A 20116-nucleotide genomic window follows, 5' to 3' on the forward strand; every position below is an offset into this window, starting at 1 on the left:
GAGGGAAGGAGGTTTTTGGCCAAAATCTCACAATACATGGCTGCAGTCATCCTCTCCTTAATACAGTACAGTCGTCCTGTCCCATGAGCAGAAAAACACCCCCAAAGCATGATGCTACCACCCCCATGCTTCACAGTAGATATGGTGTTCTTCGGATGGTACGCATCATGCTTCTTCCTCCAAACACGCATAGTGGAATTATAACCAATAAGATCAATTTTGGTCTCATCTGTCCACAAAACTTTCTCCCATGACTCCTCTGGATCATCCAAATGGTCATTGGCAGAGTTAAGACGGGCCTTAACATGTGCTGGTTTAAGCAGGGGAACCTTCCGTGCCGTGTACGATTTCAAACCATGTCGTCTTAGTGTATTACCAACAGTGACCATGGAAACAGTGGTCCCAGCTCATTTTAGGTCATTGACCAAGTCCTGCCGTGTAGTCCTGGGCTGGTTCCTCTCCTTTCTTAGCATCATTGAGACCCCACGAGGTGATATCTTGCATGGGGCTCCACTCCAATTGAGATTGACCATCATGTTTAGCTTCTTCCATTTTCTAATGATTGTTCCAACAGTGGACCTTTTTTCACCAAGCTGCTTGGCAATTTCTCCAGAGCTCTTTCCATCCTTGTGGAATTGTACAATTTTCTCTCTGGTGTCTTTGGAAAGCTCTTTGCTCTTAGCCATGTTGAATGTTTGGGTCTTACTGATTGTATGGGGTGTACAGTTGTCTTTATGCAGCTAACGATCTCACACAGGTGCATCTGATTTAGGATAATACAGTGGAGTGTAGGAGGACTTTTAAAGGCGGACTAACAGGTCTTTGAGGGTCACAATTCTAGCTGATGGACAGGTGTTCCAATACTTATTTTCAGCTGTATCACACTAATAAATTGTTAAAAAAATCATATATTGTGATTTCTTGATTTTTCTGTTTAGGTTATCTTTCATACAGTGGATATGCACCTACCATGAAAATTTCAGACACTTCCATTAATTCTAAGTGGGAGAACTTGCAAAATAGCAGGGTGTTCAAATACTTATTTTCTTGACTGTGTATATATAATACAATATAATTATATTTTTTTATAAATTTATTGAAAAATCTGTCCTTTGAAATTGTTTTACTTGCATGACCAAATCCAGTAAAACTGCTTCTGAGTGAACTTTTGATGCTGTAAAAAAAAAAAAAGAAACTAAAGCGTAAAAAAGAGAAGCAATCATCAAAGCCTTTGAAACACACAAAAACAATAAAAGTGTACAAAAATATCAATATCGACATCCAAAACATCCACCAAAAACATTGTATTTTTTCAATGTTTTGTTGCCAAAACCTGTTTCGGTGCCTTTACAACTTTTTCTACAATGTCAATTTTTTTTTCTTCCAATACCAAATCTTACTAGCAGTGTTCTGGCTGCATCGTCACCTGTGGGGCAAAATCACCTGTATGACATCATCACCTGAGTGACATCTTCACCTGTGTGCTGTCATCATGCACAAGATGTAGTTTTAGGGTGTATAGGTTGTTGTTAAATTCCTAATGGAGTTTGCCCTTGGATCATCAGGAGCAGGAGACCTGAGCGGCGACCCATTCGGTTATGTGACAGGTGTTCTGGCAGTCATCATCCATGCCTCCTACCTGGTTGTGATCCAGAAGACCAGCGCAGACAGCGAGCATGGACCGCTAACGGCACAGTATGCCATCGCCATCATGGCCACTCCCGTAAGGCGCACATACACCGCCGCCGATCTTGTGCCCCTCCTGACCGCTGACTTCCTGTGTGTGCAGGTGCTGCTCCTGTGCGGCCTCATTTCCACGGACGTGATCAACATGTGGTCGTACGACGGCTGGAGCGACACCCGCGTGGCCACCATCTTCTTCTTCAGCGTGGTCATCGGCTGCGCCATGAACTTCACCACCTACCACTGCACCTACATCAACTCTGCCGTCACCACCAGCTTTGTGGGCGTGGTCAAGAGCATCGCCACCATCACAGTGGGCATGCTGGCCTTCAATGACGTCGCGCCCACCGCCCTGTTTGTGGGCGGGGTCGTGGTCAACACAGTGGGCTCCATCACGTACTGCGTGGTCAAGTTTGTTGAGACCAAGAAGAAGAGCGCCTACGAGGACCTGGAAGGCGACGGAAAGGACGCGTTGCCCCCTGCTGCTGACCTGCAGCAACAGACGCCCGCGCTCCACACTGAGGGACACGATCCTAACGTCGAGAACCCGGAGGGCGAGGGAGCGCCACCGGACTGGGCGCCGGGGGTCGCCCTGGGAGATGGAGGAGGGGGCGTCATGACGGAAGAGGAAGTTGTGGAGATGCAGAGGGAACACCTTCACAAGGGGGACGCCACCCCCGGTAGGACGGCAAGCAACTTCGTCGGCGTGTGGCGCTCTCTCACAAGCCTGACGTTCTTCAAGAAGAACACCCTCATTGCCAACATGGAGCAGCAGAGTCCCTGAGGGCGGGCGGGGCCACGACACACCTCCTTTGAAGTTAGCATTAGCACTGCTAACACATGCGCCTCGTGTTAGCGACACGCTAACCTACATGTAGCATGATGATAAATAATAACCAGGCAGTAACTAAGACAGCCAAATCAGAAACCCTTGTTAGCATGCGCTAGCCATGAAGATGCTAGTACCTTTGTACCATTGTTTGTTTGTATGTTTGATGTGGTCCCGTGATGCTTATCTTTCAAAAGTTAGCCGAGCTCAGAATCAGCACATTTTCGCATGCGTGTTCAATAGAACCACAAAGTTCAGCTCAGGAACTTTTATTTTGACGTTGACAGGAAGCAGTTTGACGTCAAAAGGCGTCTGATTTGGACAGCCCCACCGCCCTCGAGGCAACAGGCCACCGCAGTCAGCGGCGAAGAATGAAGAAGATGAGTTTTTGTGGCCGTCCTCGACGAATGTCAGAAAGCGTGTTAGCATCTAGCGCGCTAACAGACGTCGACACGTAAAACATGTTAAAAACAAATCTTGTTTGCGTGGCCTCCTGTAAGCGGCGCACTCTCCTGGCCTCAGGCGTCACATCACAAACAAATGACAACATAGAAGTCTTCATATTGACTACTATTGATCCCCCCTCCTCATTTAACGCTGCAAGAAACGCCGCATGTCCCTGAGAAACGAGACACGCTTCACTGGGACGCAGTGAGGAGGTGATAATGACTAGCAGAAAGTTCTCCTGGATCACTTCAGGAAAAAGGAAAAAGCGACTCCTTTTACTCTACTTGCGAGACAAAGACTCGCTGGGACAAAATATGACACTTGATGATTGGCTAAAAAAAAAAAAACACATTCAATGATTGACACTTTGACAAAAGCAAATTATTTCAATGGGAAGAAATATAACATCCTAATATTAATATGAGACCTATTCTTAGACGTCACCAGCAGCAATCGCGCTTGTGTGTGTGTGTGTGTGTTTATAAATACGTGTTCGTGTGTGTGTACATGTATTTATATGTGTGTGTGTGTGTGCAGCATGTTGAAGGATAAAATAAATCCAAAAGTACCAAAAACCGAAATGTTCACCTCACTTCTTTAAACTGTGTGTGAGAGTGTGTGAGCACGCTGACTCAGCACTTAACTGCTGCAGCGCCTCCACGTGCACTTCACTCACGTAATGGCACCATTTTAGGTTTAATGGCGGCTGTGAGAGGACAGGCGGCGTTTACCTCGTCATTCACGCTGCAGCACACCCCATTCCAGCATGATGATGACCTCTGACCTGACCTGGAGCACACAACCACCTTCTTCCTCTTGATTGTCGAGAAACACCTTTCTGTCACACGCACGCACGTACACACACGCACGCACGCACGCACGCACACACACACACACACACACACACACACACACACACACGCACACACACACACACACACCTCTAGAAGCTTACTTGTGTCCATTATTCTCAATAATATTACATTTATGAAACTGGAAAGTTATTTATTTATGTAAAAATCTTATTTTGTATTTAATAATAATTATAATTATTAAAAATATATATGTATATATAAATATATATACATATATATATATATATATATATATATATATATATATATATATATATATATATATATATATATATATATATAATAACAAACAATATTACAAAGATTCAAGTATGGTGTAATGCTGTATGTTTGATGATGACGATGATAATATTGTACATGTGCGACGTGACTCCAAATGAAAAGTCAAATAATTAAGTTTTTATTGTTTATTCAAAGTATAGTTTTTGGAAAACAAAAAAAATCACTTCAAACGAGTTTTTTTTCTTTCCTCTCGTGTCTCAGTAGTTACTGCATTGCCGTGTTCTCTGTGTGGAAACACTGTCCTCTAGTGGACATTTGAGCACATTGCAGGGACAACACACAGGTGACACGGGAGCACACAGACATGCGTGTTTAAAGGTTCCTGCCAGTCTTCTTCTTCTTCTTCTTGGCTTCTTTTTTGGAGGGCCTCGCTGCAGGGGGCGTGGCCTCAGAGGTGGGCAGGGCTTCAGCTTCAACCGTCTGCTTTAGGTTATCAGTCTTGGTTACCACTTTGACCTCAGGAGTTTCATTGTGAACCGCCTCTGGTTCTGGTTTTGATTCAGACTCTGGTATAATTTGTGGTTCTGATATTGCTTCTATGTTGACTCCTGGTTCAGATTGTGGTTCTCCTGCTGTTTCTGGTTTCATTTCTGATTCTGGTTTTGTTTCTATTTCTGGTTTTGCATCCATGTCTGTTTCTGGTTTAGTTTGTAGATCTCCTTGTGGTTCTGGTAGTGGTGGGGTCTCTTCAGACGTCTGTTCATGGTCTTGGTGTTGACCTTTGCTGCTGAACAGCGTGAAGGCAGAGGCCACAAGGTCTTGGTTGGGGTCCAAGTCCTCGTCTTTGTCTTCTCGGTTGGCGCCGTGAGACGCCATCAAAGCATCGGCAAACTCCTGCAGCTTGGCTTGCTCCGCCCTCAGGCGCTCCATGTCCTCTGTTAGTGCCATCTCGGGCGTCACCACAGTAGCTCCACCTTCGTCCGGGTGGAGCGTCATGTCCTTTGAGGAGGGGTCGTCTTTAGCTTGACGGACCTCTTTGATCTTAGCGTAAAGAACCTTTCTCTCGTCCTGAAGGACACGACACAACTTCTCCAACTTGTGGATCGTTACGACAAACGTCTCGTACTCTTTGCCCTTCTCGGCTCTCTGCATCAGCGTTGAACAGAAATCGTTATTAAGTGGTGTTACAAGGGCATGTCTCAAAAGCACAGAACAGATTCTCCTAAGGCACTAATGTGCTATGGTGCTAATATCCTAATGTGCTAAGGTTAAGGTGTGTTATGTGAGGTGTACAGAGGTGGGTAGTAACCCGCTATATTTACTCCGTTACATCTACTTGAGTAACTTTTGGAATAAATTGAACTTTTAGGAGTAGTTTTAATGCAACATACTTTTACTTTTACTTGAGTATATTTATAGAGAAGAAACGCTACTTTTACCCCGCTCCATTTATCTACATTCAGCTCGCTACTGATTTTTATCGATCTGTTAATGCACGCTTTGATTGTTTTGGTTTGTCAGACAAACCTTCAAAGTAGGATCTATCACATGCCTGCGTTTCACCAATCAAATGCAGTTACTGGTGACGTTTGACTCCGTTTCACCAATCAAACAGAGCCAGGTGGTCACATGATTAACTGCACTTTTATTTTTATAAACCTTTATTTATAAATTTCAACATTTACAAACAGTTGAAAATAATAACCCAAGTAAGTAGAAAAACGGTACAAAACAGTATAAAAACCTTACAAAACAGGGCCAGGGTTTTGTAAATTCAAAGTAACTAAAATAGAATGCAAAAAATATATATATATAAAATAAACAAAGTGCAAAGCCATAGGCTCACTCAATCTCAGTAAATAACTTAAATTTGGAACACAGCATCATCGTTTTCACAGCTTTTTTTTAGAGGTAGAGTGTTTTAATGTAGAGTTCTAAATATTTTTTAAAGGCAAAAAAAACAGGTCGGGTACTGAGTAACTTACATTTATGAATATAAAACTTAGCCAATAGTATAACAAGGTTGCAAAGGTAAAATTAATTTTAATTTTTTTTTTCAATACAGTGTAAAATCAAATATATATTATTTAATATATATTATTGTTTTAGTTGCTTAAGAGATATTCCTGGCTCTGAATGTGTTCATTGCTATTTCTATGTTTTTGTGCATTACTTGCATCATTAAACAAACAGGTTACTCATCAGTTACTCAGTACTTGATTAGTTTTTTCACAACATACTTTTTACATTTACTCAAGTAAATATTTGGGTGACTACTCCTTACTTTTACTTGAGTAATACATCTCTAAGGTAACAGTACTCATACTTGAGTACAATTTCTGGCTACTCTACCAAACTTTTGGAGGTGTATTCTTGCCCTGATGTGGGATTTGAGCCGAGGATGTCATTGTGGCTTGTGCAGCCCTTTGAGACACTTGAGATTAAGGGCTATATAAATAAACTTTGATTGAGGAAAGTGCTTAAGTGCTAAGTTACCAATGTGCTACTGTTTTAATATGCTATGGTAAAGGTGATAAAGTGCTAACTGCTAAGTTAAAGTTAAAGTACCCATGATTGTCACACACACACTAGGTGTGATGAAATTATTCTCTGCATTTGATCCATCACCCTTGATCACCCCCTGGGAGGTGAGGGGAGCAGTGAGCAGCAGCGGTGGCCGCGCCCGGGAATCATTTTTGATAATTAAACCCCCAATTCCCAAGGTGTAAATGTGCTAAGGTGCTAATTTGCTAAAGTGTTAGAGTGCTAAAGTGCTATGATGCGAAGGTACTAAGGCAAGAGTATGGAACCTATGGCTCTCGAGCCAGATGTGGCTCTTTTGATGACTGCATCTGGCTCTCAGATCAATCTTAGCTGACATTGCTTAACACGATAAGTAATGAATAATTCCACAGTGTTAAAAATCATGTTCAAAATATACAGTGGGGCAAAAAAGTATTTAGTCAGCCACCGATTGTGCAAGTTCTCCCACCTAAAATGATGACAGAGGTCTATAATTTTCATCATAGGTACACTTCAACTGCGAGAGACAGAATGTGAAAAAAAATACAGGAATTCACATTGTAGGAATTTTAAAGAATGTACTTGTAAATTATGGTGGAAAATAAGTATTTGGTCAACCATTCAAAGCTTTCATTGATGGAAGGAGATTTTGGCTCAAAATCTCACGATACATGGCCCCATTCATTCATTCCTTAACACGGATCAATCGTCCTGTCCCCTTAGCAGAAAAAAAGCCCCAAAGCATGCTGTTTCCACCCCATGCTTCACAGTAGGTGTGGTGTTCTTGGGATGCGACTCAGTATTCTTCTTCCTCCAAACACGACGAGTTGAGTTTATACCAACATGGATACATGGATGATTCAGCAGAGTATTGGGAGTATGTCATGTGGTCAGATGAAACCAAAATAGAACTTTGTGGTATAAACTCAACTCGTCGTGTTTGGAGGAAGAAGAATGCTGAGTTGCATCCCATGAACACCACACCTACTGTGAAACATGGGGATGGAAACATCATGCTTTGGGGCTGTTTTTCTGCTAAGGGGACAGGACGATTGATCCGTGTTAAGGAAAGAATGAATGGGGCCAAGTATCGTGAAATTTTATGCCAAAACCTCCTACCATCAGTGAGAGCTTTGAATGGTTGACCAAATACTTATTTTCCACCATAATTTACAAATAAATTCTTTAAAATTCCTACAATGTGATTTACTGGATTTATTTTTCACATTCTGTCTCTCACAGTTGAAGTGTACCTATGATGAAAATTACAGACCTCTGTCATCATTTTAAGTGGGAGAACTTGCACAATCGGTGGCTGACTAAATACTTTTTTGCCCCACGGTAAAACATTATTTTCAAATAGAGGACGCATTTGTGGAGGTGTGTGTGCATGCATTGCATTTTAATTCATCTATCTGTTTTCTACCGCACCTGTTCAAGAAGTAGCATTGATGGTAAGAAGTATTTTATTTATTATTGGTTAGCTTTAGAATGACAATGTTATCGAAAAGAACAAAAGACTTATTATACTTTAAAAATGTTGCTCTCACTTAAAAATTCACAATTAGTTGTATTCAGTGTTAAACAATATTATATGGCTCTCACGGAAATACATTTTAAAATATTTGGCTTTCATGGTTCTCTCAGCCAAAAAATGTCCCGACCCCTGTACTAAGGTCATAATGTGCTACAGTGGTACGGTACTAGTATGCTAAGGTGTTAAGCTGCTAATGTGCTACGGCAGTGGTCCCCAACCACCGGGCTGTGGCCCGGTACCGGGCCGTGGCCCGATTGGTACCGGGCCGCAGAAGAATTTTTTATAATAAAAAAAATAAATAAATAAAAAATATTTATTTATTTATTTTTTATTAAATCAACATAAAAAACACAATATACACTTACAAATAGTGCACAAACCACAAAAAACTCCCCTTTTTGTGACAAAAACATCCCTTTTTCATGACCAAGAAGAAAAAAAAAAAAGAAAAAAAAAGGACACCCTCCCCCGGCCCGCGGGACAAATTATTAAGCGTTGACCGGTCCGCGGATACAAATAGGTTGGGGACCACTGTGCTACGGTACAAAAGTGCTTTATGTTGAGTTGTTATGGTGCTACAGGGCTAATGTGCTAAGGTCATACTGTGTTACTGTGTAATGGAAGTTGATGTGACTGACCTCTTCAATCAGGTCGGTCAGAGCTTTGTTGCAGTTCTCAAACCTCAACTTCCACACGTTGGATTCTTTCTCCAACGTTTTCATCTTCTCAGACATCTGAGAGAGGAAGCACGCACGTCAACAAGGACAGGACAGGAGGACAGGCAATAGAAGGCGCTCCTACGTTCTCCATCTCTTGCTTGAAGCGAGCGTAGATCTCGTTGCTCTTGGCTAACGTTTTCTGGAACTCGTCAAACTTTTGGGAGTAGAGCGCCAACTAGAGGAGGACAAGAGCATGTGTCAGCTTCTAGAAGCTTCTTGGTCACGTTGAAACGTACGACAAGATGTCTCTTGGTGTTCGTGAGTGACATCCGCGGCTGATGAGCTCGTTCATTTCATCAACCTTTTCACGTTTCGGGGCGTGGCGTCGGCACAGAGGGCGGAGCTCGTGAGTATTCACCTGCGCTTGCGTGATAGCGGCGTGCTCGCTGAGTGTGCGCGTCTGCAGCTTCCACTCAGCCGCCTGGTGCAGTAACTAGTGAGGAGAGCAGAGAGACGTTAAGTGTTTACCTTCTTCTTCATGGTCAGCTCCTGCTCCTTCATAGCGAAGCACTTCCTGGTTTTGTCTACCGCCTCGCTAAGCAGCTACAGCGTGCACCGCCGCAGCCCCACCACCGGGAGGAGACAGAGCAGCAGCACAGCCGTCATGAGCAGCGTTGACAAATAGATGTAATGGAGCCTCCGCAGTAGCAGGGAGCACACTTACGTATTCCTTCTCACGCTGGTGCTTCTCCTGGGCTTCTACCAGCAGAGCGTTGGCCTGCTCCAACTTGGCTTCGGTCAGCTGCTGCTGGAGGTCACGATGGCGATTGATCTTCTGCTGGCTCTGCACACACACACACACACACACACACATTGAGGTGATTTGCGAAAACATTCATGGCCCTGGCAAGAGCCCCGCCCACTTTACCTCGTCCCTGCGCTCGCACTGCTCCAGCAGTTTGTGTAGTTTGTCGCTCAGGTTAGCGTTCTCGCCCCAGAGTTTGCTGTTGCGAGTGCTGTGCTGCTCGATCTGCGCCTGGATGTCGCACAGAACTTTCTGGAAGTGACTTGTCATCTCCTTCCTCTTCTCCTCATCCCCTTTGCAGCGCAGCAGCGCCTCCTCCTGTGGGGGGGGGGGGGGGCTGTGTTAACATGCTATGTGATGCAAGTGTAAGAGTGTGTGTTTGTACTCCACCCTGAGTGTATTGTAGTAATGTTGGACTTCTGTGCACAATTTCTCCAGCTGCTGTCGCTCGGCCTGCAGAACGCCAACGTTGTTACGTAGAACCTGAAGTTCTTTCTCATCGTCACGCCTGCACAGCAACTACACAAACGCACACATATTAATAATACATAATACTACATTGACATGTTTAAACTGAAGTAGAAAGTTACCAGCTCAGCATGTTTCCTCATCAAATGTTCTAGTTTTTCCTCAGGAGACCACACCCCCCCGCTCAGACTGGCCACCACACCGGAATACTCTGCAACGACAACCGCTAATGAAGACGCCTTCTTAAAGACATGGTTGAGAAATACTACAACCACATTGGCAGTGGAGTTGAGGTTGTATAATGGCCATGGTTTTACACTGGAACAAATCACTTTCCTGTGTTGTTATGACACGTCACATGACCTCACCTGATTCCACGGTACAGCTGTCACCATCGTGCGTGTCCTCCGCGGCCTACAACATGCAAGCAACGCCACGTTACAAACACATGTGATGCTAACACGTGACGTTATCATGTGATTTTAACACATGTGATGCTAACATGTGATACTACATACATGCCAACCTGGAGACCTCCGAATTCAGGAGATGGGTGGGTGGGTGGGTGGGTGGGTTGGGTTAGTGGGGGCGGGGTTCGGTGGTAGCGTGGGTGTATATTGTAGCGTCCCGGAAGAGTTAATGCTGCAAAGGATTCTGGGTAATTGTTCTGTTGTGTTTATGTTGTGTTACGGTGCGGATGTTTCTTCTGAAATGTGTTTGTCATTCTTGTTTGGTGTAGGTTTACAGTGTGGCACATATTTGTAACAGTGTTAAAGTTGTTTGTACGGCCACCCTCAGTGTGACCTGTATGGCTGTTGATCAAGTATGTTTTGCATTCAGTTACATATCATAGTAGCCACATACAACATGTGACTGGGCTGGCATGCTTTTGGTGTGGAGTAAAAGCGGACGCTAAAGGCAGTGCTATTATGTCACGCCCTCAATATTGTTAACCGGGTGAAAATCGGTAGAAAGTCGGGAGAATGGTCGCTCCGGGAGGGGGCACTGAAGTTCGGGAGTATCCTGGAAAAATCGGGAGGGTTGGCAAGTAAGTAATACTACTACACCTGATGTTAACATGAGATACTAACACATGCTAGATGTGATGCTAAAACTCGATGTGAACAAATGTGATGCAAAAATGTGATGCTATTTGGGCTCCAGTACTCTGGAATGCGGTAACAGTTAGAGATACTACCTCAGGAGTAGCATTTAAGTCCCATCTTAAAACTAATGTGTATACACTAGCCTTTAAATAGAGCCCCCTTTTAGACCAGTTGATCTGCCGCCTCTGCTCTGCCCTCCTCTCCTGCATGGAGAATTTATTAAGAGACCACAGATGAGGCGCTAGCTGTTCAAAGTCGGGACCCGGGGTTGAACCACTCATCTGTGCATCAGTTGGGGACGTCTCTGCACTGCTGACTTGTCTCCACTGAAGATGATCCCCTGCAGGCCCCACTATGGACTGGACTCTCACACTATTAACTAGATCCACTCGACGTCCATTGCACCGGTCACCCACATCTGCGGTCCCCTCCAAGGTTTCTCATTGTATCCCATTGGGTTGAGTTTTTCTTGCCCTGGTGTGGGATCTGAGCCGATGATGTCGTTGTGGCTATATAAATAAACTTTGATTGATTGATTGATGCTAACACACAATACTAACATGTGATGCTAAGATATGGGGTGCTAGAGTGTGATGCTTTACATGTGATGCTAACACGTGTCGGTGAGCGACATGCTAACCTGAGCGTTGGCACTGATGATTTCTTGCAGTCGCCTGCTGAACTCCTCCATGGGATCAGAGGGGGCGTCACAGTCATCAGAGGGCGTAGCCGCCCCGCCCTTTGTGACGGCATCATCTGACATTGGCGTCAACTCGGGCTGGGGGGCCGCCAATAGCTCAGCTGTTTCCACCGTCGTTTCCATCGTCCCGTGTACGCTGGCGAGCAAACAAGCGCACTTTTCTGATGTCATGCTAACATGCTAACATAGTAGCAGTCACGTAGAAGCCAAAATGGCGGCAAAAGGAGTCACCAGTTAAATTTGGAAACGCGACAGCTGCAGCTGTTTGCTCACTTTAACTTTAGCTGGAAAACACACACACACACACACACACACACACACACACACACACACACACACACACACACACACACACACACACACACACACACACGCACACACACACACACACTTCCACAAATTCGTCATCTACTTAAAAAAAGTAACAAAATACTTTGGTAAACTCAGACACAAGGAAAAAAGTTTGATAAAAGGACTTTAGGCTCTGCCCTCTGTTGATGACAGCCACCCTAGTTTGAGCTTTCAAGTTTTCTGATGACTTGATGCACTTTTAAATGTCTTTAAGTCGCTTTAAAATGAGATGACAAAAAGAGTAGTACACAAGCTGAATAAGTTGAATAAGATCAATAAAATCAATAAGATTTCTTACCAGGCCAAGCTGACGAAGAGCGCAAGCAAACAGGAGGAAGAGGAGACAGATGAAGATGAAGAGGACAGCTGAACCCCCAAAATAGATATAGATGCTCTGCCCACAGGCTGACATCACCACCGACTCAGAGCCTTGCAGGTGGGGTCAAAGAGAAAAACAAGTTGTTGTCTTTGGAGTTTAGGTCAAAGGTGAAGAAGAAATTTCATGTTCTTTAACGACCACCTGTCGGCAGCATTGAGCTTTAAACTTTGTACCTGCGCAAGAAGTGGGCATCATTTTCATCGCAGAATACTTCCTGGAGTCACAGACCAGCCCCGATCTTTTGGTGCAGTCCCAAAGGCTAGCAGAGGTCAAAGCTGAAAAGAAAAATACATATTGATGTCATGCATCAGTGGCGGAGCTTCACGGTGGAAGAGGGGTTAGTGCGTCTGCCTCACAATACGAAAGTCCTGAGTAGTCAGGGTTCAATCCCGGGCTCGGGATCTTTCTGTGTGGAGTTTGCATGTCCTCCCTGTGACTGCGTGGGTTCCCTCCGGGTACTCCGGCTTCCTCCCACTTCCATAGACATGCACCTGGGGATAGGTTGATTGGCAACACTAAATTGGCCCTAGTGTGTGAATATGAGTGAGAATGTTGTCTGTCTATCTGTGTTGGCCCTGCGATGAAGTGCCGACTTGTCCAGGGTGTACACCGCCTTCCGCCCGATTGTAGCTGAGATAGGCACCAGCTCCCCCCGTGACCCCAAAGGGAATAAGGGGGGGAAATGGATGGATGGATGGACGTCAGGGGCGTCAAACTCATTTTAGTTCAGGGGCGGCATGGAGGAAAGTCTATTCCCACGTGGGCCGGGCGGGTAAAATCATGGCATATCAACTTAAAAATACAACTACGACAACTTCAGATTGTTTCCTTTGTTTAACTTTGGCCCAAAATAGAACAAGCACATGCCTATGTACGTCAATCCCAAATTTTTTTTTTTTACCATGAATTGATTAATTAATAAACAAGTCGAAAAACTTATTCGGGTGTTACCATTTAGTGGTTAATCGTACGGAATATGTTCTCTGCTAATAAAGGTCTCAATCAATCAATCACATTCTGAGAATGTACGTATCACCAATAATCCTCTTGGCAAAACTCTTCAAGTTAGTTGGAAATTCTGAGGAACAAAATGGTGCAGTTTCAAAAACACCACGAAAAACACAATGAACTTAGACTTCACCCCAGTGCATCTACAAAGCAATTTAACTTTAAGTCACAGTCTATCTAAGATTGAACAAAATAGCAAGATAAACCATAAATAACAACGCTTCTATGTGTCGTCTTCCTTATTTGTCATTTCCCCTGTTTACTTTCTTTAAATTTGTACAAAATACAATAATTTTCATGCAGCATGCTGAGTGAGGTCACCAATTGTTTATTTGTGGTTGGGTCCAGGGGGAGGAGTCTTTGCCCCGCTTTAAAGTATACCTCATGCTCTGTATACTTGGTATAAACTATTTGCTCGCGTAACATAATTGCTATTGCGACACCCAGTGGACACATTTACAACAGCAGTTTATTTAATTTATTTTGTTCTTCCTTTCTTTCTTTCTTTCTTTTAGTTTATTTCGAACATGAACACACTTACAGCATAATACATCACACAATTTCATATAATTTCACTTTACATCATGTCAGAGTAGTTTAATAATGCAGCTCAATTTTACACTTTGCAAGCTCATCCCGCGGGCCGAATTCAACCATGTTCCGGCTTGGGGCCTGTATGTTTGACATTCCTGTCATACATAAAGGGGTTGTTCTAATAACAAGTACTAAATAGTGTGTACAAACTATGTGTATAATTAGTGGGTGTGTTGAAAGTGATCTACTAAGACTGTGGCCATGTCCACACGAACACGGATCATTTCAAAAGCGCATATCCAGGGTTAAAACAATCTGTAAAACAAGTGTAGTGTCAAAACTGTATCTGTCTACACAAAAAGACATACACCTGATGTCATACACATTTTGTCCAATCAGACGCCTGAAAAGCAACCACAGCGGACTTGGTGGCATTGCACCTTTGTTAATATTATGATTATTTTGATATACTAGCTAACAGGGTACATTATCTTTACTGCACTTACACAGAGCCCTAAACACTTGTGGAATAATAACACATTTAATGAGAAACATGTGCATTGAAGTGTTCATTATTTCTTAATCATCCATAAAGTGATATCTTACGTGTGCAATCACGTGTACATTGATTTTAACATCAGAACACACTAACAAGGAGGAAGGATAAATGTTTTTTTATTTATCGCCTAGGCACATTATATGCCTTAGTCGCTCAGGCACAAGGGCTTGCAACAAGTTTACCGGGAAGCAGCTTTACTAGACTTGGGCTTGCAGGTAAAACCACGTAGAAGAAGACCGGAGGTTTGAGAGACTATAAATCAAGTTTTTAGAAAGCTTTAAAATATGAAAAAAAATGAAAAGTTGTTTTTTACATTTATCTTGAGTAGGCCTTTGTTTGTTGCTGTTGGCAGATGTATCTCCTGCTGCTCAGAGAGACATCTTGTATTTTTTAAATATACAGTACACATTTATTACTTTTTCGCAAGCAATTTGGTCAACTATTACTTTCAAAATTGGTTTTATCTATGCAGTAGATTTCAGCACTAAGAGAAAATCGTTATTATTTATTAAATGTTTATTTTGTTTTTTATATATTAACTCATTGTGACAATCTGTCAATTTATTTCTGTTTGTGCTACGTTGTTTTGTGTTTATTTTACATCAGTGCTCTTATTTTGGTTCAATTTCCCGCTTGTCCTGCTGAGCGCTGTTTTTCCCTCACCTGCTGCTGATTGGCAGCCGGGCCATACCTGGTGCTAATCAACAGGCTGCTATTTATGCCTGCCTCACCTGCTTCTCAGCGCTCGAGGTTTGACTTTTGTTAAGAACCGTTTGCATGCATGACTGCTCTTCCGATGTTTAAGTATATTAAAATAATTTTACCTGATCTTCACTCTCCTGGTTCCTGCATCTTGGGGTCACTAATACTGCAGCCATGAGGGTTCGCAACAATTCTCAACAAGTGGGGGACCATGATTCTGTTTACAAAGCAAGCATAAATTATTTTAAAGCTATATTCCTATAACACAGCTATGATACGGTTTATGGAGGATTTACTGTATGACTGCTTTTTTATTTTTATTTTTAAATCAAATGTAATATGGCAGTCAACCATCAGCTTTGCTGACTTAATGATGAACTTTAGCTGGACAACAGTATGTCTCCTCAGAAATATGCTAGAGAAAACTATTTCAGAAAGACAGAGGTGTACTTTGTCTTTATTGTTGACATAAATACAGCAACATCACAAAGTATACGCACATTTTTGTTTTAAATATGTTGTCATGTAACTGTTAAGAGAAATGTCTTCTCTAAAAGTCCAACCTATTTTTATAATTCATTTTAAATAACTCCTCAGCTCTACAATATAGCAGTTAATTATTATTATTAGTATTATTATTATTTCAATCTACTGTAAATGGTTGTACTTTCAAAAGTACATTTAAATGTTATTATGTGGAATATCATTTAGGATAGCTGAATGTATTCCCCTATGTTGTATTATTTGCAATTAAGGCAGGAAATTAATCACAACAGAAGTAGTTTCAGCACATTGTTTATTAATTTGTACAAGTCAAAATAATAATTGACAACACAATAATACACAACGAGACACACAATACAATATTAGTGAAACTATTTAGGTCTAAAAATAGAAACAAAAATATGTGAGACTTTATTTTCACACGCTGAAGAGAGCTTGTGCATGAAGTTGTCTCCACAGCCTGGATATAAGACTTTCTAAAAGGAACAAGAGGAAGAATCGCCAGAGGTCGTTCAACATTACGATAGTCAAAGTTTCGTATTGTAACACATATTGAAGTTACTGATGTCACACCAAGCTTTATGTGTCTGGTTTCAATGTTTTAAAGGGGAACATTATCACAATTACAGAAGGGTTAAAACCAATCAAAATCAGTTACCAGTGGCTTATTTAATTTTCGAAGTTTTTTTTTAAATTTTACCCACCCCGCATATCCCTAAAAAAATCTTTAAAGTGCCTGATTTTCGCTATCTGTGAAGCCAGCGTCCATTTTCCTGTGATGTCATCCAGTGATGCCAATACGTATAGCACAGCAAGATATAGCGACATTAGCTCGGATTCAGACTCGGATTTCAGCGGTTTAAGCGATTCAACAGATTACGCATGTATTGAAACGGATGGTTGGAGTATGGAGGCAGATAGCGAAAAAGAAATTGAAGAAGAAACTGAAGCTATTGAGCAAATAGCTATTGACGCTATTCGGCCATGTCTGCCTTAGCATCGCCGGTAAAATGTGCAGACCAAATGATCAGGACTTTTGCATCTTGTGACATTGGATCAACCTAAATCCGTCGATTGGTAAGTGTTTGTTTGGCATTAAATGTGGGTGGAGGGAAACGCTGAATGAAAATATAGTTTCAAATGTACATACAGCTAGCCTAAATAGCATGTTAGTATTGATTAGCTGGCAGTCATGCCGCGACTAAATATGTCTGATTAGCACATAAGTCAATAACATCAACAAAACTCACCTTTGTGATTTTGTTGACTTTATCATTGGAAATGCATCTGCAGGTTATCCATACATCTCTGTGCCATGTCTGCCTTAGCATCGCCGGTAAAATGTGCAGACACTCCGGCACATTCAATGGGGGTCTGGCGACAGATTTCTTTGACTTTATCGTTGGAAATGCTTCTGCTTTGAGTGTCGCAGGATATCCACACAATCTTGCCATCTCTGTAGTAGCATAGCTTTCGTCGGTAAAGTGTGCGGAACAAACGACTGACCATTTCGTTGGCTTTCCCCACACCCTCGTATTTTGATCAAATTTCATCCAATTTCTTGCCACTTTCGCATCTTTGGGCCAGTGGTGCAACTTGAATCCCTCCCTGTTAGTGTTGTTACACCCTCCGACAACACACCGACGAGGCATGATGTCTCCAAGGTTCCAGAAAATAGTCGAAAAAACGGAAAATAACAAAGCTGAGACCCTGTGCTTGTAATGTGTTTGAGAAAAATGGCAGCTTTATTACCTAGGTGACGTCACGTTCTGACGTCATCGCTAATAGAGAGGCGTTTAATTTGCCAAAATTCACCCATTTAGAGTTCGGAAATCGGTTAAAAAAATATATGGTCTTTTTTCTGCAACATCAAGGTATATATTGACGCTTACATAGGTCTGGTGATAATGTTCCCCTTTAAATAAAAAATACTGCTACACGTACATTTTAAAGTCGCTCCATAGAGGGCTTTGTATTTTCATCTAAAGTATCCTACAATGCATGGCCAGAAGCCATATTGAAAGGCTAGCATCATTGTTCATTATAGCGCTACATGTAATATTTTCCAACTGTTCCGTGGAAAACAACATTGCATCATTGTGATATGTACAAGTATTAAAGAACCATATGGATAAACTGATGTTGTTGTTGTTGTGCTGGGACTCTTCACCCGTGAGCGTACTCCGGTAAGGGAATAATGACACCGTTTTTACGTTTCAACTTCTTTATATGTAACTTTTAGCAGCAGCAGCTAAGTACACCCTCAGATACACACTGTTCTACACACCGACTCAAGGACACCGAGAAGTAAACTGCCTGACTTAAACAGACTCAACTTAAAGATGCATGACTATATTAATAGCTTGTTACGTTGGACAATAATAGTCAATTATATTCAACATTTAACACACTAAATAGGGAACTTTATCTTCTATCTTAATCACTGACAAAGGGACTTTATAACAACAAGATTGACAAGTCTGAGTGTGTTCAACCCATTCCATTTTACACCTTGAAGGACTTTCAAAATGATAAAAATCTAGAAAACTATGACCTGTTTGTTTTCTACAGTGTTTTAATTGCAAGTCCAAGTCTAAGTAAAACTGCTTCCGGTTAAACTTGGACCAAACCCTCATGCCCGAACACTGCCATTAGATTGAAACAGTTAAAAAAGGACGCAAAACCGAAAAAAAAACAACCAAAACAGTAAAAAAGAGAAGGAAATGTGAAAAAAGTTGAACATAATAACCTTTAAAACACAAAAACAATAAAAGTAAACACAAATACGAATATTGGCATCGAAAACATGTGTGATTATCTTTTGTTGGCAAAACTTGTTTTGGTTAATACAACTTTTTTTTTTGCTACTTTTAATTTGTTTCTATACCATATCTTACTAGCAGTGATTTTAGTTTCTAGTAAGTATTACATGATTATATATTTCATTTCCTCCCCCAGTATTGCGTTCTAAAAATCATGAAGACAAACACACTAAAGTAATTATTAACTATTTTGATCATTTCAGAAATGCAATCCTCTGGGCACAAACTTATCAGCTAATTTTTGCATCAATTCGACCTTATGCGTACAAAAATACACATTATGTAAATACATATGTATGTATATATGAAAATCCCATAAAAACATACTTAATATATTATGCAAATATACAAATTATGTAAAAACTGTACATATAAATACATACTCCACATATAATGTAAACACAAACATGTCAATCACAGCTTTTTTGAGAGAAAAACGCTTTCATGCTTGTTTCTGTTTTGGTGCTAAGCTAAACGACTTTCATAATTGGAAACTAATTCATTCTCCAAATCATTAGCATTGTATGTGCGTGTGTATGTGAGCGTGTGTATGTGTGTGCATGTAAGTGGGTGCGCATGTGCTTGCGTGTGTGTGCGTGAGTGTGTGTTAGAAGGTGCACTGGCTGCTGCATACTGATAAAAGAGGCTCCGCCCCCAGACACAAAAAAGAGGATCAAGCATCACTTGAGGCCTCGTGTCTTCATGAGGTGACGTCTCACGGTTTTTATCCTGCCCTCTGTTCGACACATAGTGCTTCTCACTGTTTTTATCCTGCCCTCTGTTCCACACATAGTGATGTCATGCATTGTTGCACTCTAAGCTGGTCCACATATTCTTATGAGGGGCCGTTAGGGACATTTTTCAGAATTACCTCTTACATATACTATTGAAATGCTCTCACATAAACAACTGAAATGTTTTTCTCTCACACACACTACTGAGAGAAAAACATTTCAGTTGTTTATGTTAGAGCATTTCAGTAGTTTGTATAAGAGTGTTTCAGTAGGTTCGCAGCCGAGTGTGAAGCGACCGGAATGAGAATCAGCACCTCCAAGTCCGAGTCCATGGTTCTCACCCGGAAAAGGGTGGAGTGCCATCTCCGGGTTGGGGAGGAGACCTTGCCCCAAGTGGAGGAGTTCAAGTACCTAGGAGTCTTGTTCACGAGTGGGGGAAGAGTGGATCGTGAAATCGACAGGCGGATCGGTGTGGCGTCTTCAGTAATGCGGACGTTGTATCGATCCGTTGTGGTGAAGAAGGAGCTGAGCCGGAAGGCAAAGCTCTCAATTTACCGGTCGATCTACGTTCCCATCCTCACCTATGGTCATGAGCTTTGGGTCATGACCGAAAGAATAAGATCACGGGTACAAGCGGCCGAAATGAGTTTCCTCCGCCAGGTGGCGGGG

At 42.1% G+C, this 20116-nt stretch overlaps 2 protein-coding genes across 3 annotated transcripts in view; one reads left to right on the forward strand and one right to left on the reverse strand.

Moving 5' to 3' along the window:
- Positions 1–3531, forward strand: part of slc35d3 (solute carrier family 35 member D3) — a 40084-nt gene extending 36553 nt beyond the window's left edge. Inside the window, exons 3-4 of the mRNA XM_061901364.1 lie at positions 1566–1723; positions 1790–3531. Coding sequence (XP_061757348.1) covers positions 1566–1723; positions 1790–2467 — 836 coding nt within the window. The 3' untranslated portion in view covers positions 2468–3531. The remainder of the gene's footprint in view (positions 1–1565; positions 1724–1789) is intronic.
- Positions 3532–4226: 695 nt separating this feature from the next.
- On the reverse strand, positions 4227–12652 carry LOC133553309 (beta-taxilin-like). 2 transcript variants are annotated; one of them, XM_061901367.1, is made up of 11 exons: positions 12504–12652; positions 11795–11990; positions 10417–10462; positions 10171–10259; positions 9971–10099; positions 9704–9898; positions 9500–9619; positions 9194–9268; positions 8918–9010; positions 8755–8850; positions 4227–5202 (listed from the first exon to the last, which is right to left on the reverse strand). In XM_061901367.1, the coding sequence occupies exons 2-11, from the start codon at positions 11975–11977 to the stop codon at positions 4429–4431; spliced, it is 1800 nt and encodes a 599-aa protein (XP_061757351.1). In that variant the 5' UTR covers positions 11978–11990; positions 12504–12652; the 3' UTR covers positions 4227–4428. The 2 variants fall into 2 exon arrangements, with proteins under 2 accessions (XP_061757351.1, XP_061757350.1); XM_061901366.1 differs by lacking the exon at positions 9194–9268 and adding an exon at positions 9304–9378 and having other exon boundaries at positions 12504–12634.
- Positions 12653–20116: the final 7464 nt, after the last annotated feature.

Source organism: Nerophis ophidion, linkage group LG05 (assembly GCF_033978795.1).
Source record: "Nerophis ophidion isolate RoL-2023_Sa linkage group LG05, RoL_Noph_v1.0, whole genome shotgun sequence".
NCBI classification, from domain to species: domain Eukaryota; kingdom Metazoa; phylum Chordata; class Actinopteri; order Syngnathiformes; family Syngnathidae; genus Nerophis; species Nerophis ophidion.

Coding starts and splice junctions, on each gene's coding strand:
- LOC133553309 (XM_061901367.1), bottom strand. CDS start 11,977: ATGGAAACGACGGTGGAAACAGCTGAGCTATTGGCGGCCCCCCAGCCC. Junction 10,463..11,794: donor TCATCAGTGCCAACGCTCAG/GTTAGCATGTCG, acceptor TGCATGTTGTAG/GCCGCGGAGGACACGCACGA. Junction 10,260..10,416: donor CAGCTGTACCGTGGAATCAG/GTGAGGTCATGT, acceptor TTGTCGTTGCAG/AGTATTCCGGTGTGGTGGCC.